At 55.3% G+C, this 24,228-nt stretch overlaps 1 protein-coding gene across 6 annotated transcripts in view; it reads right to left on the bottom strand.

The window, feature by feature from the left end:
- Nucleotides 1-1,455: 1,455 nt before the first annotated feature.
- NRG2 (neuregulin 2) overlaps nucleotides 1,456-24,228 on the bottom strand; it is a gene marked incomplete at its 5' end in the record, with an annotated part of 178,173 nt that continues 155,400 nt past the window's right edge. For 2 of the 6 annotated variants that reach the window (XM_079703626.1, XM_079703629.1), the window contains 6 exons: nucleotides 1,456-2,350; nucleotides 5,222-5,449; nucleotides 6,314-6,441; nucleotides 6,802-6,925; nucleotides 9,065-9,167; nucleotides 19,213-19,289. In XM_079703626.1, the coding sequence (XP_079559752.1) occupies nucleotides 1,582-2,350; nucleotides 5,222-5,449; nucleotides 6,314-6,441; nucleotides 6,802-6,925; nucleotides 9,065-9,167; nucleotides 19,213-19,289 (1,429 nt within the window). In that variant the 3' untranslated portion in view covers nucleotides 1,456-1,581. Of the gene's footprint in view, nucleotides 2,351-5,221; nucleotides 5,450-6,313; nucleotides 6,442-6,801; nucleotides 6,926-9,064; nucleotides 9,168-13,013; nucleotides 13,038-18,790; nucleotides 18,850-19,212; nucleotides 19,290-24,228 lie in introns of all 6 variants that reach the window. The other 4 variants (XM_079703624.1, XM_079703625.1, XM_079703627.1 and 1 more) reach the window with 4 other exon arrangements.

Below are 24,228 nucleotides of genomic sequence, written 5' to 3'. Positions count from 1 at the left end.
GCCAACCTCACAACCCTTCCCTCCTCACCCACCTAGGCCCGGAAACTCTTGCCTCATTCTGGCCCCTGTAGCTCCAGGGCAGGAACTGGGCCAGGGCTCTGAGGCTGAGCTCGAAGCAGAGTAATCTGCATCAGCCCCTTGGCCAGGTTCCCCAGCAGCGGGGGGCGGTGGGTGGGGAGCTGGGGGACACCTTGTGAAGTTCTTAGAACAGGGAGGAGGGCTGGAGCCTGTCGTGGGAGTCGAAGGCAGGGAGATTGAAGGGAGGGTCTCTTCTCCCAGGGACTGCTCTGGCCCTCTCCAACCTCCACACCAACATCCATCCATCTCTATCACAGGTTTTCATCCTCTGTCTCCCTCCTCACCTGGGGGCTAGGCACACGCAGTCAAACATGAGTTATTTCTGATTTTATTTATAATATAAAAATGTTCAAGTGTCAACAGTCAGGTGTTTGGACATTTCAAGGGGCAGGTTTCCCATTTGCTTAGGATTTTTTTTTTAAACAATTACCTTTTTGACAAATTAGCAGTGGACCCAGTTTTGGAGGGTGGCGAGGTCAGGGCTGGAGAGGGAGTGGAAGTCATGGGTGGGCTAGGGGCTGGGAGTTGGGCTGGGAGAAGGAAATGGTGTTACTTTATTGCTAAGAGGGGACTCAAATACACTGTCAAGTGGCTCTTCTCGGTCCCAGCGTGACCATGCATCCAATCTAAAGAATCTGAAATGCAAAGGACATGCAGGAGTAAAATAGAAAAGACGACCTGTAAACGAAGGTGCTGCAGAGGACGGAGGGGCGTCCTGGAGGCCATAGGGGAGGAGGAGCCACGAACATTGGGGCCCTGGCAGAGCTGCCCCCTCCCCCGGCTGAGGCTGTTGGGAAGACCTCTTTCTCAGTGCCCCCCTCCCTTAGCAGCTGTGAGGAGCGGGGAGGCCCCCCTCCCCATTCTGGTTGCTGTCGCTGGGCCTTAGTCTCCCCCTGGACGTTACCTGACCCCAACTCTAGTTCCAACCTAGGATCCCCGCCCTCTCCTCAGGGGGCCCAGGACTCCAGCTCTTGCACTGGGGCAAAGCTACTCCGGACCTCATGTCGTTCGTTGGGGCCCCCAGCCTCGTGCCCACCCGAACCCAATCCCGAAGCCTCTTCTCTCCTGCTTTGTCTCACCACCACCACCTCCCACGACCCCCGCCAGCTTGGGATCCTACATTCCCCCACCCCGCAACCCAGACTTCTCTCCAGGAGCTCCAGATTAGCGTACAGCAAAAGGCACCACAATATAGGTTTCTATTAAAGAGTCAAAAAATTGGCCCATCTCTCTTTTTTTTTTGTTGTTTCTTTTTTTTTCCGAAGCTGTAAATCAGGATGTCACATATAAATAGTTTCCCTATAAAAACGTCTTTGCCGTTAGCTAGTATTATAAGACAATTTTTGCTAAAATGAAAATAAAACATTTTGTTATACCTTTTTCCTTTTATAGAAAATAAAAATATTTTTATTTCTTTTTTTCCCTCCTTTCTCTCTCCAGTCGGCGGTCTCTGTTCTCCTTAAAGACAGTGGGGCGGGCGAGGCGGAGGGGGCGGCGGGGGCCCTAGAGGGGCCCCGAGTCCTGCTTGGCCCGCGGGGGCGGCCCGCGGCTCTGTCTGCTGCTGGCCCGCGTGCTGTGGCTGTCCAGGGAGTAGTAAGTCCTGCTGTCGGCCGCCGGGCAGAGCGGCGGCGAGTCCGAGCGCAGCGCGTCGTGCGCCGCACGCAGGCCGAGGAAAGGCGTGCTCTCGGCCGCCAGCGCCCCGTCCGCGTCGTCCGCTTCGTCGTCCGAGGCGGAGGCCGAGCCACCTCCCGAGCCGCTGCTCAGCGACAGCGAGTCCCGCGCCGCGCGTGCGCGCTGCGCCGCCAGCCCGTTGAGGCGCGAGCGGCGCCAGCGCCGGGGCCCAGCAGACGTCCTACGGGACGCGCCGCGGGCGCGCGGCCGCGGCGGCGGCGGGGGCGCGCACTCCTGCGTGGTCTCGTACTCGTCGTCCTCGGGGATGCGGAAAGGGCTGGCGGGCAGACTGCCCAGGCTGCCGCCTAGGGCGCAGGCCCCGCGCCGCGGCCCCGGTCCCGCCGCGGGGTAGTAGTAGCTGTCGTAGCTGCGCTGCATGTCCGCACCGGTCCCGGGCCCTGGACCGGGGCCGGGGGGCGCCGGGTGCCGCAGGAGCGGCTGCTGCTCCGCCAGGCGGTAGCTGATGGGCGCGGCCGGCGGCAGCGACACGGCGTGCGCCGAGTTGGGGGACGTGATCTCGAAAGTCGGCACCTGCGTGGCCAGCGAGTAATGGAAGTCCACGGGAGAGAGGCGCGCGGGCGTGGTCAGGGCCGACACATACCTGCGGGAAGAGGCAGAGACGTGAGCCGGTGGCCAGGGGATAGGGCGGACCTGATGCAAAGCAGCGGTCTTGCCCAGGGTCCCTCTTGCAAGAACCATGCTGGTATTCCTAAGTGACCGTAATAAATTTCCTTAATTTCTCTGAGCCTCAGTTTGCTTATCTGCGAAACGGGAGTAACCACAGTGCTCATTCCGTAGCGTTGTTGGATGATTCCATAAACGTGTCAGTGGTCCTTGGCTGTGGGGATGCTCACAGTCACCGGTGTTCCTGAATGGTTACTTTGGGTGAGGCTAAGGCTGGGGCATTTTACATGTGTGATCTCATCTAATACAATAATTCTATAAGAGGCTTCTGTTAGTCCCGTACTACACGTGAGGAAACTGAGGCTCAGAACGTTTAATTGACTTACTCAAGGTTCACACAGCCAAGAAGTGGTTGAGCTGGGATTTGAACCCAGGCCAGGCAGGAACCAGAACTCATACTGCCCAATTCCTCATTCTAGTCCCTGCATTCAGCCACCCCTGTGACTTGGACTTACCTCCCCTCCGGGACAGTTCATCCCATGGCTGATGGCTACAGTGGGGAAATATTTACCTTTTTAAGTTGAAGCTAAAAGCTGCCTCAGGGAAGTGACTGCTCCCACCTCAGGTAGGGTCCTCAGCCCAGAGCTCACAGTTACCAAGACCCCACTGAAGTGTCTCTGCCTGGGGCTGAAGACCACCAGTTCCTTCAAAAGTTTGCCCTTGCTAATATCTCCCACGCTGGGTCCCAGGCACCTGTCCCTTTTCTTTTTCCACATTTCCCTCTCTGAGTCAACCGGCCTCTTGCCCAACCATTATCCACCTCAGGACAGGGACCACCCACCTCCCTGCCTCTCTTCCAAACTGTAAAGCTGGGCACCTCATTGCTCTCCGGAGTCCCCATTACTGTTTTTCAGAATCATCTGACTCCCCTCTCTTCCCTCTCCCACATGCACGTCCATCACGTCCTACCCATTTCCTTTCTCCTGGAATACCCTCCACCCCGCTCCACTCCATCCTGGGACTAGATGTTCACTCTGGTCATTCCCCCGCCCCAGGGTCTTTCCTCCTTCAGCCTATGCAATTCCCAGAACAATCTTTTTTTGGCCACGTGGCATGTGGGATCCTAGTCCCCCGATGAACCTGCGCCCCCTGCAGTGGAAGCGTGGAGCCTCAACCACTGGACTGCCGGGGAATTCCCTCCCAGAGCAATCTTTTAAAGTCATATCTCTGCTTTAGGAGGCCCTTCCTGCTTACCCACCCAGGGCCACTGGCCATCTGTCTGGCCCCAGCTTGCCTGTTCAGGCCCAGCTCCACTCTCCTCACAGCGCACCCTGCTCTAGGCGCCTCACCAGCCATGTCCTTAGTGCCTCTGCTGGAACAGCTCAAGTTGTTCCCCTTGCCTGGAAGTCTTTCCCCGCCTTGCCTCTCTACCTCCCATCCATTAAGGCAGGGGTCCCCAACCCCCAGGCCGCGGACTAGTACCCGTCTGTGGCCTGTTAGGAGCCAGGCCGCACAGCAGGAGGTGTGTGGCCAGAGCGATTGAAGCTTCATCTGTATTTACAGCCACTCCCCATGGCTTGCATTACCGCCTGAGCTCCGCCTCCTGTCAGCATTATGGTGAGTTGTATAATTATAATGTAATAATAATAGAAATAAAGTGCACAATAAATGAATCATCCTGAAACCATCCCCCCGCCCCCGTCTGTGGAAAAATTGTCTTCCACAAAACCGGTCCCTGGTGCCAAAAAGGTTGGGGACCGCTGCATTAAGAAGTCCTATTGCTCTTGTTACTACTGATAACCATAGCTCCACCTAGTGAGCACCAGCGCCATGTCAGGTAAAAGGCAAAGAGCCTTTGCGCATGATCTTAGGGTGGCCTTCATAAGAACCATGCAGGATAGGTGTAATGCTCCCTGTTCTATAGCTGAGGAAACAGGCACAGAGGTGATCAACCTGCCCCAAGTCACACAGGTGGTGGAGCTGAGCTTGGAAAGGTTGCTTGGAAAACCTAGCTGCTCCCCAGAGCCTGCCGTCAGACTGGGTTTCTCTGCCCTGGTGGGGTGTCCTATGCTTAGCACTTTCCATAGGCAGCTGTGAGCTTCAGTGGTTTTGTGTCCATGACCGGCATGGAGTAGGCTGAATTGAAGCCTTCTCCACCCCAGCCTGGAGTTCCTAGTACCATGCCCCTTTTTCTGCTCTCCTCCCACAGATCCCAAGTGCCAAGGGGAGAGCAAGATGGAGGCTGGCCCCCTGCAACTCCTGGCTTGGAGTCAGGGAAGAAGGGAAGGTTCCTGGTTCTCACTGCATTCATTGCTCAGGAACCCAATGGCATCTTGATCCATGGGGGCCTAGTTGCTGATACTTCCAGGGCCTTCAGGCATTCTTGGCTCATTCCCATCCTGCACTCATCAGCTTACTCACAGACGGCCTCCCCTCCCACTCTTCAATCTGCTCAATCTTGCTGTCTGTTTCTCCTGGGACATGGGGCCTCTAGGTGACACCAGGGTAGGGCAACTGTATGTTCTGGTTTGTCCAGGCCAGACCCTGTTTGCTCCTCATGTTCCACTGCAATTATTAATAATATCCCCTTCTACTCTGAAAAGTGTCCTAGTAGAACAATTAAATGGTCATAACACACCAGGGTCTACTAGCTGTAGTCCCAGCCTGTCATTAACATGTTGATGACCCCAAGCAGACCATTTAACTTTTCAGGGACCTTGCTTGCGCATCTAGAAAATGGGGATGAGGCTCTTTGGAGTGTTTCTGAGGTGACCTAAGGGTCAGCCCTGGGTCAGTGGTGCCAGCTCTCTGGCTACGGTGGCGCACAGGTCACGGGGTAGGAACTGACCTCTCGCTGTGTGGGGAGTCACGCAGGGAGTCTATGGAGTCATGGTAAGGTGGCACAGCAGCCCTGCGCTGCTCCTCTAGGCTGTAGGCTGCCGCCCGCCGTGCCCGCGCCTCCACACACGCTGGGCTGTTGCATTTGCTGGTGCCCACTGATGACAGCATGATGCCCGATTGGGAGTCGGAGGTCAGGCTCTCAGAATGTTCCAGGCTCCACGTGTGGCTCTCATGCCTGGAGAAGCCAGGCGGAAGTGAGGTGAGGGGTCAAGAAGGGGCTGGGCAGCCCAGCACGTGTGGTCCCAGGCCCACCCCTTCCCTGGCTCTTCATTCCATCTCAGGCCCCCTCAGCTCACTGCCCTTCACTCTGGGCTGAGGTGTAACATCATAAATGCCAAACCCCGATTTTGGGAGAAGGAGAGCTGGAGGCCCGAGGATGGGTGAGCTGCAATGTGCAGAGAGGCCTCTTCCTTTCCTCTCTGCAACCAAACTCTCCTTAGCCTCCCTGTCTGGGACCCTCCCACTCCCATGGTACTTAGCCACTTGCCTTAAGAGCCCAGCTCCAGTGGCCAATATATGGGGACCCTGCCTATTCTGTGCTGCTCCCCAGGGAAGAAAGGGGCCAACCATGTTCTTTCTTGAGCTGTCTGAGTCTTTGTCCTTGTGTGGACAGGCCTCCCTACCTCTGGAGAGGAGGCTAAGGTGGACTAGGTTCATGTGGAAAACCCAGGAGAGGGCGTCAAATAGCTGTGGGTATTTGAGTGAGCAGGCACTTTATGCCAGATGAAGTGGTGCTGATGAGGGCCAAACAAAACCAAATGTTAGGTGGGAACACAGTGATGCTGTTGTTCCTCTGGGGCTGGTTTAGACTAGAAAAGGGAATCCGGTCTCTTGAGGATCTGGATGTACGTTTGGTGGTGGGTTCTGGTTTGAAGCCCCCCACCTCCACCCTCCTGCTCACAGGGACCCTCAATACAGAGCCCAGCCTGGCTGGGGAGTTTGGTGTGTGTCCCCAGGCAGGTGTGTGGTGTGCATGTGCACGCCCTGAGGGTGTGCATACAGGAGTCTGCAAGGCTGCGTGGGCCTTGGTGGTGCCCACCTGTGGCTGGAGGTGGGCGTGGCTGTGGAGCAGTGGTGAGAAGGAGAACAGGAGTGGCTCCCAGAGAAGGTGGTCTCCGTTTCCCTCCGGATGACATGGTCTGTGGCTGGCACATTCTTGGAGATATACTGGAACAGACAGAGGGTTTTTTTTGGGGGGGGCAGTTAGTGACAGATGACCAAGTTGACCCTCCTTCCTGGTGGGCAGGGGAAGTGAGGCAGTAAGCTCCAGGTTGCAGGGGCGGTGGTGGTCCACTGGATAAGCAACTCGGTGTTAGGGCAGCAATGGCCCCTGGAAATCAATCCCCCGACCTCCCTTAAGGAAGTGGGCCAAGTGAGGCTAAGTCATCCTGGTGAGGCAAGGCTAGGCTAGCAGGCAAGGCTGAGCACAGGATGGGCCGGCCGCCTCCCTGGCCCATTCTTGCAGGGGGCATAAGAAGGCGGGCTACACAGCAAGGGGTCAGAGTGGGGCCTGGGAACACCACTCACGTCTGCCATCTGGATCTCCTCAGGGTCCAGCCGGGGGTGGCTGGGCCCATTGGCCAAGCTCCGGTTCTGGTGGGCTGGACACATGTTCTGTCGAAGGTGGTTATGCATCTGCTTCCGCTGTTTTCTGCACAGGGGGAGGTGCGTTAGCCTGACACCCCCTCCCCGCCTCCCCTGACACAAAGTATGAGCTTCCCTAGCTGTTACTCCAGGGAACTAGTCTACCTGGGCCGGGACTGCCGTGGCAATCGCCTGCTACTGCTCTTTCCTGTGCTCAGGCTGCCTTCAGCAAGGACCCCTTCAATCAACCCCCTACATCATCACTACCACCTGGAATTCAGCAGGACCTGAGCCTAGTGGTAATGAGCTTCTGCTGAGAGAGCAGAACTCTACTACTTTCTAGCTGTGTAACTCTGGGCAAATTGCTTAAACTATCCATGTTTCACTTTCCTCATCTGTAAAACGGACTGATCATCTACGCATTCCAAAGACCACTGAGGATTAAGAGTAGATAAAATATTCAAGCACAGTGCTGGCCCACTTCATGCATTCATTTATTTGGTATCTATTGGGTTTTTACTATGTGCCAGATGCTGTTTTGGAGCAGAGGAGACAGATATGGTTCCTGCCCTCAGGGAGCTTGCAGGCCAGTAGGGGAGGCAGATGATAAACACATAAACAAATAAACAAACAAGATACTTTCAGCAAAGTGCTATGGAGAAAATAAAACAGGATGCTGTGGTCAGGGAGTCAAGACCTGTGGGGCTACTTCACTTCGGCACCTATTAAGTGCTCAATACATTTGTTTTGTAATCAACAAGTTTAATCATGTCACTCCCCTGTTAAAGCCCCTTCATTGGGCTTCAGAATCCTGTTTCCTCTCCCCAGCCCTGTCTCTCACTGCCCTTTCCCCTCCCCAGCTTGCTGCATCCTTGGAGGGCTTGTTTCTGATCCTATACTGTGCCCCTCTGGCCTCTGGGCCTTTGCATCCAATTGCAGCACATTCTCTGCCTCTTCACCTGCTAACTCCTGCTCATCTCTCAGGCCCAGCTTAAATGCACCTTTCTCAGGGAAACCCTCCCTGCCCTCTAGCTGAGGTTAGGCACCTCTGAGATACATCCTGTAACACTGGACCTCTTGCTTAGAGCACTGGCCATGTGCCTGGTACAGGGCCTGGTGTCCAGCAGTCATTGAATGAAAGTTTGTTGAAGAAATAAGTAAATGTAGTAGGGGTTAGAACATGGGGCTTGCTTCTCCCCCCAGTTCTTGGCCTCAATTTTCCTATGTGGGCCCAGTCTCCTCCTGTGGGCTCCCTGAACCCTAAACCCCAAGGCTGGCAGGGCCTTAGATCTCACAGATAGGGGCAGCAGGAGTCAAGACCCAGGGGCTCAGTCCCCCAAATGGTGGCTATGCCCAGACTCTTGCTTTCCACATAAGAACAGATATGACAAACTCTTTCTGTACCACATCACTCTACAACCTGCAATGGCTCCCTGTCATCTGTAGGATAAACCGAGGCCCCCAAGCTTGACATTCAAGGCCCTGTGGTGCCATACAGGTTCCAGCTGTTCTTTTAGACTCGTGCACCTTTTTAAAACTGATCCCAGCCCTTTGCTCCAGCTAGCCTGGGCTGCTCAAGCTCCATGAACACAGCTGATCCTCTCCTGCATTTGTCCTTTAGCTTGCACTCTTCTACTGGAACTGTCCAGCCCCATTCCTTGCTCCAAGGTTCTGATGCCACCTTTCCTTTGCCCAGGAGTGGCCCAACCCCATCTTCTCTGTATTCCTGCTTGGACTGCTCCTAGGTGGGATTAGGCAGTGCCCTGTGAGGTCTCTTTTTCCCCTGAGAAGGTGCCTCCCTCTCTGTGCTTGCCCACCCCCAACACTGCCCCAGTGCCTGCCGACTGGACAGGGCAGATCCTCCCTCACAGGATCCTCTGAGGTACTAGAGGATCACACTCATTTTATAGATGAGGACTCAGAGAAGCTCATCCGTTTCCTCAGGGTCACAGGAAATGGCCGAGCTGAATTAGAGCCCAGATCTATCTTCTTCCACCGCCTGGGCTTATGACTGTTTTCGTGCAGTCCTCTGGGGCCTGTCTACCCGCTCCTGCTTCTTGGCCCAGCCCTTTGGCCCCTCACCAGCTGCAGAAGGGGGCAGAGGGGCATAGGAATGGGGGAGGCTCGGCCAGGCATGGTGCGGTGGAGAGGAGAGCCTGACCCCACAAAAGCCGTCCCTGGTTGCTCTGAGTGCCCGACAACTCACTTGGTCTTGCAGTAGGCGACCACGCAGACGATGCCCACGACCAGCAGAGCCACGCAAATGCCGGTGATAGTCAGGACCCTTTTCTGGTACAGCTCCTCGGCTTCTGCAGAGGTAGAGGGCGTGAGGGGGCAGGGTGGGAGGCAGACCCATAGAGACAGTGCTGCAGACCGCCCCCCTGCCTCGCAAACCCCGGGCTCTCTCCAGCTCAGGTGCTGCCCGGTTGCAATCCATCTCACCCCTCCCCAGCCAGTTCCCTTCCTCCTGCTTTACTGAACTCCACCCACCTGTGGATCTCATCACATCACGAGTGACTACCCCTGAGTTCACCTTCCCAAACCCGCGCTCTGCCTGGAGCATGTGAGTGGAAAATGCAGGGGGATGGCTGGAGGAGGTGGGATGGAGGTGAAGTTCCCAAGGTCATAGGGGAGGGCAACCCACTATGGCCTGGTGGCTGCAAAGAGCCTTGATGGGCTGGGGGAAGCTGGTCTTCATGGTGGTGAACATGCAGACCCTGGGCAAAGGCCTGGCTGGCCACTCTGGCTTCCTTAAGAAGGTGGAGAGTGGCTTGTTCTGGGCTGGAGACAGGACATGAGGCCCAGAGGCTGGACTTAGGAGGGGTGCCAGGACCAGGAGCAGGGACAGAGCAGACCAGGCCCACAGAGGCGGGAGAGGGGAGAAAGGCCTTGGTTTATCCCTGCAGCTTGGTCAGGGTTGTGGCCCTGGCCCACTCCAGCTCTCCCCGTCTCTGCTTGTCAGAGACCAACGAGTGGCAGCACAGCCCCCTGGCGCCTAGGACAGCCCTTGTGCTCAAGGAGCAGCCTCCACCCTTCTGAAGGAGCTGAGCTAGGCTGGGCCTCAAAGCCCTCAAAAAGACCCAACTATCCCCTCTACCTCTACTTCCACTTTTTGGCGGGGCAACCCCTACCCTTCTAGGACAGAGAAAGCCTGGAGGAAGCAAAGGAAAAAGGTGACAGCACCAGACATGGTCAAGGCCTACAGCCTAGACACCCCGCCCTTGCTCTGGCTCCCATCTGCTGGCTGGCCCCTCCCCATTGCTCCCCTCCCACCAGCACAGGGATAAGTGGGGGCGGGACCCAAAGCCTTGGTGGAGCCCTGGGCAGTGTCCCTAAGCCCTCAGGCTTGCAGGGTCTCCTGTGGCAAAGGTAGGCCCAGCGGCAAACACTGGGTACAAAGCCCCAGGCACACATACCTGGAGGACTGTGCCCGTCTGACACACAGACAGACCCTTCACAACAATACACACGGCCGCCACGCACGTGATCACGCCCACTGACAGTCATGCAGAGTCTTGAACAAACAGCCCTCCACCCCAGATCCCCACCTCCAGGCTCTGCGGTCCTCGTCCTGCCTCCGGTTCTCATCCCCAGCCACGCCTCAGTCCTCCACTCAGGCCTCTGTCTCCATCACTCCTCTGAGACCGCTCTGGACATGGTCACCAACAACCCCCCGCTGCCAAGTCTGTGGTCATTCGCTTCCCTCTCAGCAGACTCCCCCTGCTGGGCCCACTTCCCGGGATGGTCTTCACTCCTGGGTTTCCTCCCCCTGCACTGGCTCATCTCTCTGTCTCAGTTGTTACTTCCCCCTCTTCCATGTGGGCTGCAGGGTCCAGGCCCAGAGCTCTCAGGCTTCTTCCTCTCTCCACCTGCCCTTTCTCCCTCCGTCATCTCACCCAGACTCAGACTTGAAATACCATCTGTATGCAGCCGAATCTCACGTTTCTCTCTCCTGCCCTGACCTCTTCCGGAGCTCCAGATTCCTACATCCAAGGGCCATGGCCAAGCAGAAGCACTGATTCCCCACGCTCGTTCCCTGCTCTTCCCATCTCTTCAGTGGCGACACCACCTTTCCTATTATACCAGCCCCAGACCTTAGAATCACTCCTGATCTTCCCACCCACTCTGATACCTGATCCATCAGCAAGTCGTCTCAGCTCTCCCTCCCAAGTAGATCCCAGATCTGACCACTTCGTCCCATTTCCACTGCTTCCAGCTTCATCCAAGATGATGCCATCTCTCACTCGACAGCTGCACGCTTCTGACTGGTTTCTCTGCTTCTATTCCTCCACACCCTGTCCCCTCACCCAGTCTATCCTCTGCCCCAAAGCCACACTGATTTCCAACCATAAAGCAGATCATTTTACTCCTCTGCTTAAAAACCCACAGTGGCATCCCCCTGCAATTCGAATACAACCCAAAGCCTTACCATGGTCCACGAGGCCCAGGGTCACCTGGTCCCTTCCTCTAGATCCCACCTGTAGTCTTCTTCCCCATGTCTGCTGTGCTCCAGAGGCACTGGCAGTCTTTCCATCCATTGAACAAGGCAGGCCCATCCACATCATCCTTAACTTGCTGTGCCCCCTGCCTCAAACACTCTCCCCTGATTGTTTGCAGGGCTGGCTACTTCTCGTCAGGTTTTAGCTCAAATGTCACCTCATTGGACAAGGCTTCCCTGGCCACTTAGCTAGAGTAGCTCCTCATCCTGGCTAGGCGCCATCCCATTCCATTTTATTTTCTGTGTAGCACTTACCCCCACCTGCTATCTTTCTTGTTTGTTTGCTGTCTGTCTCACCCTGTGAATCTGAGCACCAGGAGGGCAGGGACTCTGCATGCTACATCGCCAGGGTCTGGCCAACTCTGGGGTTCAGTAGAGGTTTGTTGAGTTGGTGTGTGAATGAATATACAGACCACCTTTACAGGCAGTCACATATTTACATACGCTCACACTTGCCTCCGCACCCACTGCTCATGCTCAACCCTTAACAACAAAGATGTTCCACTGCACCCCTCCGTGGGCTCACACCCTGCACTGAGAGACCCAACGAGGTGTAAACATGTCAGCCCCCCATAACAACACAGACACGCACACCTATAGATTCCCCTCTGCACCCCCTGCCATGATCACACAGACACCACAGACTCGGCCCCTCTCCTCCCCACCCTGTCACAGCAGAGAGACAGACATACTCTTACACATAGACGTTCCGCTCCATCTTCTGAGAATAGCTGATGGTGGCTAGGTGGCCGGGGAACTAGGGCCTCCCCAAATCTGCCACGAGAACAGTCTTTTCACAACTGCAGGCTCTGCACACATCTGGGGTCTGACCCCATCGAAGGCTCAAACCCTCTGAGCCCCTGCATCTCTCCTGCTATATGTGTGGACCAGGGTGGAGCCTCCCAGCACAAAGCCAGAGAGCTGGGAAGACTGACCCCTCAAAGTCCCTTCCTGCCCAAGGCATCTTCCAGGGGCCAGAGGACAGTCAGGAGTGGGACGTGAGGTTCTGAGCTGGGAGGCAGGAGGGCAGGCACCAGAAGCCAGCCCACCGTGGACCCTTGCTGGTGTTGCCCACAAACACATGTGCCACCGTGGGGACAGATCGTGAAGGGAGTAACAGCCTCAAGCAGATGGCAAAGCCTGGCAGACAAACACGGGGCAGGCGGCAGAGACAAATGGGTGTTATCAGCTGCCAGCCTGGTGAAGAATGAAAAGCAATGGAAATGGAAATGGGAAAAGGAAGGATTAAGGTCAAATTGAAAGGGATGCCTCTCTGCACAGTTCTCCAAACCAGGATTCTGTGGCTTTCAGACACCTGCTCTCCAAGGGCTCGTCTGGCCAACCCACTGGGTTGCGCACAGCTCAGGGGTCCCACTCCCCTCAGAGTACCCTGGCGACTGGCCCCAGGCAAGGGGGCACTACTGTACACGGGGGCGCAGTCTGAATGCCAGGGTGCTCTGCTGTTCATGAGCTTTTCTTGTCTCCCCCAAATCAATGTAGTTTATTACAGGACATCCTGATGGGGACAGGGGGATTTTTGAAATCATCCCTTTTCCATTTGGGGGAAAAGGAAGCCAAACATCCAGCACACATGGTGTCAGAGGCTGTGGAGAGGGGCTGTGTGGATGGCGCTGACTGATACATAGAGGCTCCGTACCCTTTAGTTCAAATCCAAGGTGCTCTGGCAGTGCAGAAGAAAGGAGGGTCAGAGAGGGGAAGGGATGGAGGGAGAGATACAGATTGAGAGAGATGGGGGAGGGGGCGGGAGAGAGAGAGAGAGAGAAACGTTGGTCAGGACTCTTCAGACACCAGCAGCCATCCTGTGAGGTGAAAGCAGGTTAGTGGTGTCCCCTCCCAGCCTCCTGAGCCCCTTCCCTGGCACCCAGTCCCCAGGAGCCCTTGATTGGGGTAGAGAGAGGAAATGTTAGGATCAGCAGGCAGGGCAGGTTCTTTAGAGATGAGCTGTGGGGTTAGTACCTGGTGGGGAGGCAGAGGCGCAAGAGTCAGTTGGCAGATGTCCCCCGAGAGGAAAGGTGAGTGGGGGCGGGGGGCGGAGGAGTCCCCATCCTCCCCCTCCCAGCTCCAGTGCCAGGCCTTCGACCCTTTCGAGCCCGTCCTGGAGACAGCTTGCTCAGCCTGAGCTCATTCATGGGGCCCTTCTTTCTGTTCAGAACTAGGGCTTGGGGTACCCAGACCGGCCCCTTGTCCCTGTCCTGCCCCCATGGGCCTCACTGGCCTGCCCATCTCCTAGGAGCCAGGCATGGAGGCTCAGAGTTTGTATGGAGCAGGACTGGGGAGGGGGAGAGGCCCCAGGCAGCAGGTCACTTCTCCACTTGACACCCCCAACACCCTAGAAACCTGCAGGGGCTAGGCCTCGGGTCCCAGCCTGATCACACGACTTAGGAGAGCAAACTGCAACTTGGAGAAAGAGACGAGTGGGTTCACCTGTAGAACACCTGTGCCCCCTAAATGGCAGCCAATTGCACTCTTTGAAGCTGGATCATGTTGTAAATGTGCAAATTCACGGGTCTTCGAGGTAGACACCCAGGCCATCGAAGGGTCGGATAAAAGGGCCCTGCCCGAGGGTCAGCTCTATCACTGACCCGCTGTGCGACCCCATAGTATCCTGCCTATCTGGCTCTCAATCTTTCATCAGTTAAATGGGGATCAGGCCTGGCCACGGGATCTCTGAGGTCTGCAACTCAGCTGTCCTTCAGAATCATCCAGACCAATGGAGCCAGGCTCTAGGGTGGGAGCTCAGAAATCTCCCCAGCGCTTTTGAAAAGCTCACCTATCATTCTAAGGTAACAGCCAGCACCTGATTGCAGGCCTCGAGTCTTGCTTTTTTCCCTAGTTTGCTGTGTTCATGTGGGCAAGTCATACATAGTCTCTGTTTCCTCATCTGTCAAAAGTGCCTGTACACAGTGAGAGCAGAAACTAACACATTTTAAATCAACTAGACTCCAATAAAAAAAAGACGGGCGAGGCAGTGTGCAAGGGCTTGCTCCACTGCCTCCGCACGTGCACAGCAAGTTCCGCTAGACCCAGGCAGGAGGTGGAAGTGTGTTCTGATGCTCTCATCTCCTGCAGAGGGAGCGGAGCACGGGGACATGAGCAGGAAGTCCTGTGCACTGTCTAGCTCTGGATCTCTCCCCTGCTTCCTGATAGGGATTCCAGAGGGTTATGCAGTTGGAAAAGGGCAAGACAGTAGGATGGCTCTGACTGAAAGAGCCTTGAGGAAGATCCTGGGGCTCTGACCCCCAGTTCCATGCAGAGACCATACCCTTGAAGCACGAACCCCAGCTCTTCTAAACATGAGCCCTTCTGTGCACGCCTGTTAAATATGAGGTTGCGGGTGATCTTGAATGTGGTTTCTTTGCAGTCTTACGCTTACTGCTTGGAGGTAGGAGTCACCATAAGCACAGCAAGTCCACTCCTCTCCCAGGGCCTCCCAGGGCTGGCCAACTGTGCTAAACAGGCAGTACAAACTTGACAAACTGAAAGGGTCCTCAGGGGCAACTCTCATTGAGCAGTTAATCCCGTAGCCCCAGGGACCCTCCAGGCAGCTCGAAAGAGCTCACAATGTTTGGATATCCAGCCAGGTTCCCCACAGAGAACAGCCCAGCTTGACCACAGCACCCCAGACACTAAGAGAACTGTGGTTCACAGAGCTGGTCTGGGCTCCACTTTTGGTGGTGTTTGTATTAGATGAGGCAGCTAGGGCCCAGTAGTGCTAGGACACTTTCCCAAGGTCACATAGCAAATTAGGAGGCGGAAGGGAGACTGGAGGCCCGGTCTCTGGTCTCTTGGGGCTAAGCCATGGCTATTCCTGCCCATTGAGCCCCTGGGCAGACCTGACTGGCTAGTCCTCAGGACAATGACCATCTGGAGAAGTGAGCAGGGCTCCCAAAGCCATTTAAGAGTTTTCTCCTGTATCACTCCTCTGGGAACCAAGTAATAGCAGCAGCAGCTTTTGGGACTCCTGACTGGCCTCCCCTCTGAGTCAAAGGCCAGTACTGTTTTGGGTGGACAGTGGTGGCTGGCAGGACTGGTGATGTCACTGAGAAGTCACTAAAAGGCAGCCCTGCTTCCCTCGCCCCGGGGATGGATTCTGAGGGGCCTGCAGCCATGTCAGCCCCAGCAAAAAGCAAAAACAAAAACACCCCAAAAACCCAAAATAAAAAAAACAGTCTCCTGCTCATCATATTCACTGCCTGCCACTCAGCCAGGATGGAGTGATACCACCGAGTCACAGATGGGTCCTACCGAACAGAAATTTGCATACTGACCAGTAACCGTGGCAGCTGGATGCTGGACTCCCAGCAGGGCCAGGCTTACCAGACAACAGACAAAGTCTTCATCCTGGACATGTCCTACGACACCTGCTCATAGGCACCTGGACAAGGAGGCCCTGATGTCGACCCCGGAGCATGTGTTTGTGTGCTTGTGTGTGTGTGAACAGATGTCAGCAGATGTGTGTTTGTGTGCAAGTGCAGGCATGTGTTTGTGTGTGTGTGCAGGTGTGTGTGCTCTTGTATATGGTGGGTATCCAGGTGTACAAGTTTTGACTCTTGGGAAGTTGAGGGGCTGTCAAGGGAAGAAGGAGAAGCTTTAAAGGGCTACTGCGGCTGCAGGCTCTGTTTCCGTGGCCTCCGCAAAAGGTAACCTGGCCTAGAGGCTGTCTGGGCAGAGAGGGAAGGTCAGACACCTTGCTCAAGATGTGCTGGGAGTCAGCCTCCAGGGGACTGATGCTGCCCCTCTGGCCTCCACTCCCACGCCAGCAGCAGCTGGAAGAGGAGCTCAACTGTGTTCAAACAACAGCAGGCCCTTGACTAAGCCCTTGGCGTGCATCACTTCACTTCATCCTCACAGCAACCCTAAAGGCATAAATGCCACTATCCCCATTTTACAGATGAGAAAACAAAATCAGAGGGGTTAAATGAGGCCCCAGAACAGTAAGCTCAGCTGCTGGCAATTTTATTCAGGTCCATCTGAATCGAAGCCTGAACACTTAAGTTAGCATTTTTCATTCCTTTTTCAATAATTATCTGACAGAGCAGTGCATGAAGTGCTCTGGGCAAAGTGCTTGGAGAGTATAAATCCTTTACCAAAAGGTACCAGCAAGGATCCCAGTAACACTAGGCAGAAAGGCTGCATTTCCAGGCTCTTTTCTGGGCTCCCGGGGCCCTGCTGACCCTCCCAGAAGATCTGAGCTGCAAGCTGAAGCAGCCCAGCTGGCAGAGAAGCTTGGACAGTGGCCGAGTTTTGGAGGCTCTGCTGCTCAGATTCAGAATGGGCTGGGACTCCCTGTCCAGAACAGTCCCATAAGCTAGGGGGGCTCTGGGCCTAAGGGTGAAAAGGAATAGGCCCTCCACTGCCTCTCTCCCCAGGTCCTCAGCCCCGCCTGGCTGCTCTGTCCTCCTGACCTACGGTCCTCCAATGGGGCTGGATCTGACTCTGCAATTCTTCCTGGAGCCTGGGCTCTGGAGAGTTCTGTTGGGCCACGTGCCCACGGGCTCTGTTCTTATCCCCATGGCCTTCCTCCTTGGCCTCCAATGGGAGGGACCTGAGGACAGCGCTGCCCCCAACACTCTATTAAGAGAGTTAACCACCTGGGATGACCAGCCCTGACCTCCCTGGCACCTCTCCTCTTCAAATCTTGGCTTCCAGATTCCTGTGCAGGGAATGTCTAGGCTTTTGTGCTGTGGTCTGAGAAGGATCGGAAGGCTCCTTTCTCTACCCTGAGCCCCAAACCCCTGTTCTCTAAGGGCTACCTAAATGGCCCCTGGGTCCCTCCCTCGGCCTCTTCATGCCCAGGCACCATCAATCTAGTTCTAATTCCTCATGGGACCCATCTGTCCTCCCTGGAGAGGAAGAGGTGGGTGGTGGGTCGAGCAGGGGCCTAGCGTGCTCTGGAGGACGGGGGACACGGTCCCACCTTGCAGGCCAGTGGACCGCTGGGCCCCAAATGGAGTCCATGGCCAGCCTGTGGCTTTCCGCTCTGCTCCACCTCCACCTGGTGGCACTTGAAGGCACTGCTCCCAGCCCCCAATAAAACACGCCACAGTCAGGGCCTCATCCTTCAGCTCCAGGGGTCACACTTTTCTCGGCAGACTGTGCAAACCAGAAAGCTCCAACTTCACAAATGGAAGAAAGGAAGGGAGTGGAGTCCTGGATGGGGACCGAGACCAGAGAGGGCCTGGAGAGAGTCACCAGTTACCCCTTGATTCCTTATTCCCTCTGTGCCTTAGTATTTGCGGCAACCCTCAACCCTACTCCAACATCTAGCTGCACAGATGCCTCTGGTCTTCACGGAAACCACTGACCTGGGACCTGTTTTCCCTCAATCCGCCTTCCCCACTCTCCCACATCACCCCAAATCAAACCAAAACAAACTCTGGCCAGATGGAAAGGCAGGCTTTCTGAGAACTTGCTTCTTTCTCTCAAACACACAAGCACACATGTGCACACACTCATTGCCCGGCCTCACCAACAGCCTGACATCCTCAGACAGGCTCTCAGAGGCAGGTGAGGGCTCTGCAAATGCTTCTTCCCATCCTGGCCAGGCTGCCTGACCCCAGTGGTGAAGAGGCCTGAGCCTGGCTCTGAGCAGCTGCAGAGAGAATTCAGTGTTACTGCGACCAGGCGGTACAGCAACATGAGGCAGGGGGTGGATCAGTCTCCTCTGTGTGAAACCCAGCAGGACCCTGCAGGTGCTTCCCCAGGAAAGAACCCCCAGTGACCCCTGCCTCTTGTTTGTAGAAAAGCTTTTGCCTCCTAGGCCTTTCTCCTCGAGTTCCAAAGAGCAAATGTAATCAGAGAAGTGAGAAAATGCAGAAACAAAGGAAAACAAACATGACAAAATAATAAGAGTTTAGCCATAAAACAAAGTCAAGGACCTTTGGTATATCCTTGAGTTTTGCAGATACTAAAACCCCACCAGGTGTTAGAAGTTAACTACATGATGACCACCTTCAGCCCTAGGCTGATTGGAACCAGAAGGTTGATGATTGAGATTCCTGAAACATCACCCTGTTACCTCACCATCAACCAATCAGAGGACTGAGCATGACCTGATCACGCACCTCGTGACCCCACCCTCCCACAGTCTTTAAAAAGCCTTCCCATGAGCCCCTTGTATTCTTTGCTTGACACCTTACAACTAGCGCTGATCTTTCTTTCTTTCTTTCACCTGCACCCGGTTTAGTAGGTTAGCTTTGCTGCGTGTTTGGCATAGGGGACCCAAGTTTGGTTCAGTAACACGCACAGGCTTCTGATGAGGACTGAGAGGAGCCTAGGACAGCCCCCTTGCATTTCCCGGCCCACCCCAATCTCTCTAAGCAAGGCCCCATCCTTCCCACGGGGTGGGGGGGTAGGGTGAGGGAAGAACTGTCAGTTACCAGGGAAGGAAAGAAATAGAAGAAAGAGACATACTGGAGAAGTTGACCATTGCGAACTGCTGACACCTGTCCCCGGTGTATCCCACAGGACACCTACCAAAAGAAAGAAAACCAGAAAGAGAGAGCCAGGATAGCAAGACATAGGCATTGCAACACCCCGGCACGGGCTCCTGCCGATGCCAGCTGGGTTCCTTGCCACTGTTACCATTTGTACTGGCCTTGCCACTCTGCCCCTTACCTGCAGCCCTGAACTTTAAACCCAAGGATTAGGCCAAAAATGAAAAAGCAAAACAAAAGAACTAACAAACCAAAATACAAAAAAAGAAACAAAACAGCCAAAGATCAAAACAACCAACACCCCTGGCCCTATGTCCTACAATGGGGTGAGGAGTGGGGGGGACTGCACCCGGAAGCTTTCTAAGGAGCAGGGACTCGTGTTTGTATCTTCAAACATACTTTGCTTAGGATCTGGCATGTACAATCGCAAAGGCAGTTTCTCCAAACATCTCTGTCCGAAGAATCCGTTTGGACATCTGGAGAAGGAAAAGGGGAAAAATCACAGAACAAACTGGCATCATCCGCGAGGCTTAGGTTAGAAATCAAAGTGCACAGTGATGAATGAGAAAACCAAGTCGAGCGCTGGGGCACACTCGTTGCTGAAGGGGCTGGAGTCGGGGCTGGGTGGAGGGCTCGGAAATCTCCTTCAAAATCTCTCTAATAGATGTGGCTCCAGGTGGTGGGGAAGCGGGGGAGGGGTAGGGAAGAAGATGATTTGGGGAAGCAGGGTGGGGAAATTGGGAACTTACTGCCTAAAGGTCCTAATGGTTATTGAGACTTCCCTTCTGACCTGCCTGGGGCCCCGTGAAGCCAGAGCTGTAGACCCTTGGTGCCAGGCAGTCAGCAGGCTGGGGGGCTGGGAGTCTTCTGGAATACTAAGTTCTGGGGAGCCATTCCTTCCAAGCCCTACCAAAAGGTTCTCTCCAGGGCCCTGGGCAGGTTTTCTCATCCATGAAACAGACCCCAGAAAGCTCAAAGGAGAACTTGGGAATGCTGTTCCCAGACTGTGTGCCTACAACAAAAGGGGCCTTGGAGATGTCTCATCTGTTCTTTCAAAGAGTGTTCTGTGGCCAAGTAAGTTTAAGAAATCCATTCCCAGGCTTCTTTGTAGAGTTGCAGTGCACGCTAGCACATGAAAGGCTATGAAAAGTTTTGTAGGAGGGAAGGGCTGAACTTTCCAGTATGTTCCAAATTTATTTGACCTTGGAAGTTGTTTTTTGAGGAATCCTTGTGAACATACGGTTTGGGGAAGGCTGCCCTAGAGCAATATACACGGGAAAAGCTTATGGGGAACAGGTGAGGGTGGAGAGAAGCCTGAATTACCAGCATCCCAAAGCTGGTGGGCTGAGGGCAGGTGTAGGGCATCTGGCCTCAGGTGGCAAGAATCACGGTGGCGGGTGGGGGCGGGGCTGCAGCCTGTTCCACATCAGGGGGCCAACTGGCTGCCTGGGACCCTGCCCTTTCCCCACGACCTGCTCCTCCCTCACTGCCTGGCTCTAGCGGGAGTTCATTCTCCCACGTTGCCTCCTGCAGAGAACCACCCACTCCCATCTCCCTGACCTTGTCCTTAACTCCCAAGGTCCACTTCCTTCTGCTCCCTGGCTGCCACTCTCCCCTGGAGTCCCTGTCTTGTAGATTTCTGGGAGACATGCCCAGCCCTTGTACTCTCTTCTGAACCCCAGCAAGGCCAGATACTTAAGGGAAGCTTACAGATAGGGCCAGACTGACCCTCCCGCACCGCCCCCTACTTGAAGATGGGTCTGTGCTCTTCTGCCTGTTCTAAATTAGGAAATTAGGCAAGCCCATCACCAGCGTCCCCTCAATAACAGGTCAGTGATGTTAATCAGTAAACTTCCCCAAGAGGTGAATGTACTCTACCTCTTAGCATTCTAGTGTATACCAACCATCAGTAGCCCCTTGAACTTATAGGGGGTGATGGTGATTGACTGTGATAGACCCTCACAAAAACCCTATGGCCTCCAATCTAGCGTGGAGGATTGGGAGTGGTTGATGAGCAGACAGCTGGAGTCTCTCTGGGCCTTACTGTATCTCCCTCAGGGGAGGCAGGAGGCTGGTCCTTGTAGCCGGGGCAGTGTGTGTGCAGGTGTGCCTGGCTAACGAATGGTAGTGGAGGGGGGGAAGTGTGTCTGGAGAAGGGGGAGAGCCTGCACGTGAAGCTGATGCACGCTCATCCTGTTGAACAGGGTGGCTCGGAGGAGGAGGAGGCTACAACTTTGTCAATACATCCTTTTCTGACCCATCGCCCTCGTCCCCAGTCATCCCAGCCCAGGAAAATGGAGGCAGTGGCTAAGGCTTTCCGACCCGCTCCACTCAGGCTCAGCCCTTCTTCCTCAGCTCTCAGAAACTGATTCCACTTGGGATGGGACTAGAGGCGCAGGAGTGACTTTTCAAGTAGCAGCATCGTTGGGGGTGGACGATAAAGACCCAGGACGTTGCCAAAATGACTCTTGCAATCAGGAATAAGAAAGAGATAGGCTTGACTGTGTCCAGTGTCTGAGATTAGCCCGGCTCCTGGAGACAGGAAAAACCTGTATGTGTGTAAGAGAAAATGGGGGAGTGCAGGGGCAGAAGGGGACAGAGGGGAATTTATTCCCACTGCTGAGAGTCAGGTTGCTTTCCTGTGGCTCTTGGAGACGGAGGGTAATTGAGCACATCCCTGCGTTCCCGGCCCCACACGCAGCCTGGACTACCCCGACTCTATCCTCGTATTATTCGTGGCCACAGAGGTGCACAGCTCCAGGTGGTGCTGTGGACACCGTGTACAACATGAACAAGCCCCCTGGAGTTGTGCGATATAGTCCTAACCTTCCTGCCCTGGGAAAGTGCCCACTAGCTGAACAAAGGAGAAGGTGGGGTGGGGATGGGCACTGCACGGGGCTGGGAGGACTAACACCTGTGCTGTTCCTCAGGCACTGGCTCCTTTCACGGGGCTTTTGGACACTCCTGTTCTCTCGCTAGCCCTGCTTGTTGAGGATGAGCCACATCCAGGAGGCTGGGGCTTCCCTCGAGAAGGCTCTGGGGGTGGGCCTACAGCCTCTCTACCCTGCTGCCAGGACCTGGTAACAGGGTACAGGCTACATTAGCCTGTCAACCAGGAGCAGGGCCTGAACTTGGCGTGGGTGGCTGGCTGGTAGTGAGTTCCCACTCAAACAGGGATTGACCCCCTGAGTTTCAGGGACACAGGGGACAGATTAGGAGGAGCGGCAGGTAACAGGCTTCCCGGCCCTTCCCCCCAAGCTGTTCTCCTTGACTACGGGAAGGTCTGTGCTCAGGGCTGGAGAAGAGCAGGGGTGAGAGAGGGGCAGAGAGGAGAGCCCACGGGCTGCATCTGGGGTGACAGAGAGGCTGGGACTCTGCCTCCCCGTTTTCCCACCCCACCTCCCGGGCCTCAGTTTCTCCTTTTGGTAGCCTGGGGATAATGCCATGTGTGCTGCCCTCACCCAGGGGAGAGGGAGGATGAAGGATGAGGGTGTGCCCCGGGCACTGGAGGGAGTGAAGGGTCTCTGGCCTCATGAGGGGTGTGGGTGGAGAGGATGAACAGGCAGATGGGCATGGGATGGGGGAAACCACCTGGACACGGGAGCACAGGGGATGGGGGGCGAGCTGATGGGAGAGGGAGGCATGCCGCTGGTATGTGCACAGGGCTGGAAAGAGAGTCTTGTTCTGTCATCATCCCCTGAACCAGTCCCCAAGAGTCACGCACCAACCGTGCTCTATAAAAACACGGAGAGAAGAGGAGAAAGCAGCAAGAGGAAGTGCAGAGGCCCCCTGTCTGGCCCAGACAGGAGACGGTCACCTTGATTTGGACCCCCGTTTTCAAATCCCCCTAAGCTTTCCTTTTTTAAAACAAAATTCAGTATCAGTGACACTGTGTCTTTTGGCTCTGAATTCTAGAAAAACAGGAGGGACGGAGTGTGCCTGCTTTCCAACACTCCCCGCAGGGCTCTGAACCAATACACAACAACAAGTGTCAGAAAACCAGGAAGGAAAACTGATTTTTGTAGAAACTGGAATGAAACTGACCAGTCTAGTTTCATTATCCAAGCTAAGCGGAAATGCAAAAAAATCAAAATAAAAGTAAACAAACAGCACAAATGGTACGACGTGAGTTCCGTTTCCTAAGTTCTTTCCTTTTTATTCCATGCATTCCATTCAGGGTGTCATCAGGAACCCCAAGAGGCCTACCCCCCTTCCCTCCCAGCTCACCCACCCCCAGAATGGCCTCTGGGTTCTGCCCGGCCCCCCTCCCCCCTGCCCTTCTCCAGCACAGCTCTGAGGACCTGCCCTCCTGATTGCAATCCCCGCCAGGGATGCCGCTCTCCCCTGAGGGCTCAGGGCATCGGGGAAGTTGGCTCCAGGAGCCCTGGCTGGGGCTGACCCAGGACAGGCTGAGATGGGGAGGTGGTGGTTCTGGGTACCAAGCTCAGGTTCTAAGCAGTGAACCCCAGTTGCCCTGGTGAGGGAGGGGAAACAGGACAGCATCTTTACAGTGGCTCAGGCTCCTGCCCTCTGCTCCTCTCAGACTTAGCTGGGCAGGACCCAGAAAGTCCTAGGGGTACAGCCGTGCTGGCAGGGCCCCCTGGGAATCCTATAGCTCACTACTCTTTCCCACACTAAACTCTGGCACTGGAGTCCTGGGTCCCATGGCCCTCCTCAGCCCCGACACCTGTCCCGGGTGGCTGAAACCTTTTCTGTCTGGAGCCAGTGACAATGCTGGATCCCTTCAAGGTTCTGGGATCCAAGGGGCTAGGGAAGACGAGAGGCCTGGTGTGTATGTGTTTGTTGTGGGGGACAAGAAGAAGGGGTCCAGGGCTAGGCCATCGCTGTGAGGTATTCCAGAACGCTTATGCATCTCTATAGATCTATTCCAAAGTGCTCAGAGCATTTTCAAGGCTAGAATGTTCCCCAGGGTCTGTACACTAATGTGGCAGCTTCCTAGAGGCAGAAGGAGAGAGGAAGGATGAGGGGCTGAGTCTGGACTGAGAACTTCCCTGGGGGACCTGCTGTTGCTTTTGGGACTGTCCCTTGAGGTTCAGGATGGGGGAGGCCGGAAGGCGGATGGCAGCAGGTGACAGGTGGAGCCGAGGTGGATGCTGGCAAAGGAGGCCAGCTGGAGCAAGAGGCACAGGTGTGCCTGGCAGTCCAGGCTCAGCTCACCCAGCACTGAGGGGAGGGCGTGAAGGAGGTGTGGCCCCTCGTTATCACGCTGTGAGGTGGAGGGGTCTTTGGCCAAGGCTGTAGTCAGGAGGGAGATGCAGCTCTGGAGCTGGAGGCCAAAGGCAGGAAAGCCAAGGAGCGCTGAATCTGACCTTATCTGTGGGGAGGGCAAACGCCCCTCTCCGTGAATCTTCATCAGTACTCTGCCGGCCCTTGCCCAGATGCCATGGCAATGGG

The sequence above is a fragment of the Hyperoodon ampullatus genome, assembly GCF_949752795.1.
Source record: "Hyperoodon ampullatus genome assembly, chromosome: 4".
In the NCBI taxonomy this organism is placed as follows: Eukaryota; Metazoa; Chordata; class Mammalia; order Artiodactyla; family Ziphiidae; genus Hyperoodon; species Hyperoodon ampullatus.
Note: the sequence above shows the minus strand (reverse complement) of the source record. Positions and strands in the feature narration are given on the sequence as shown.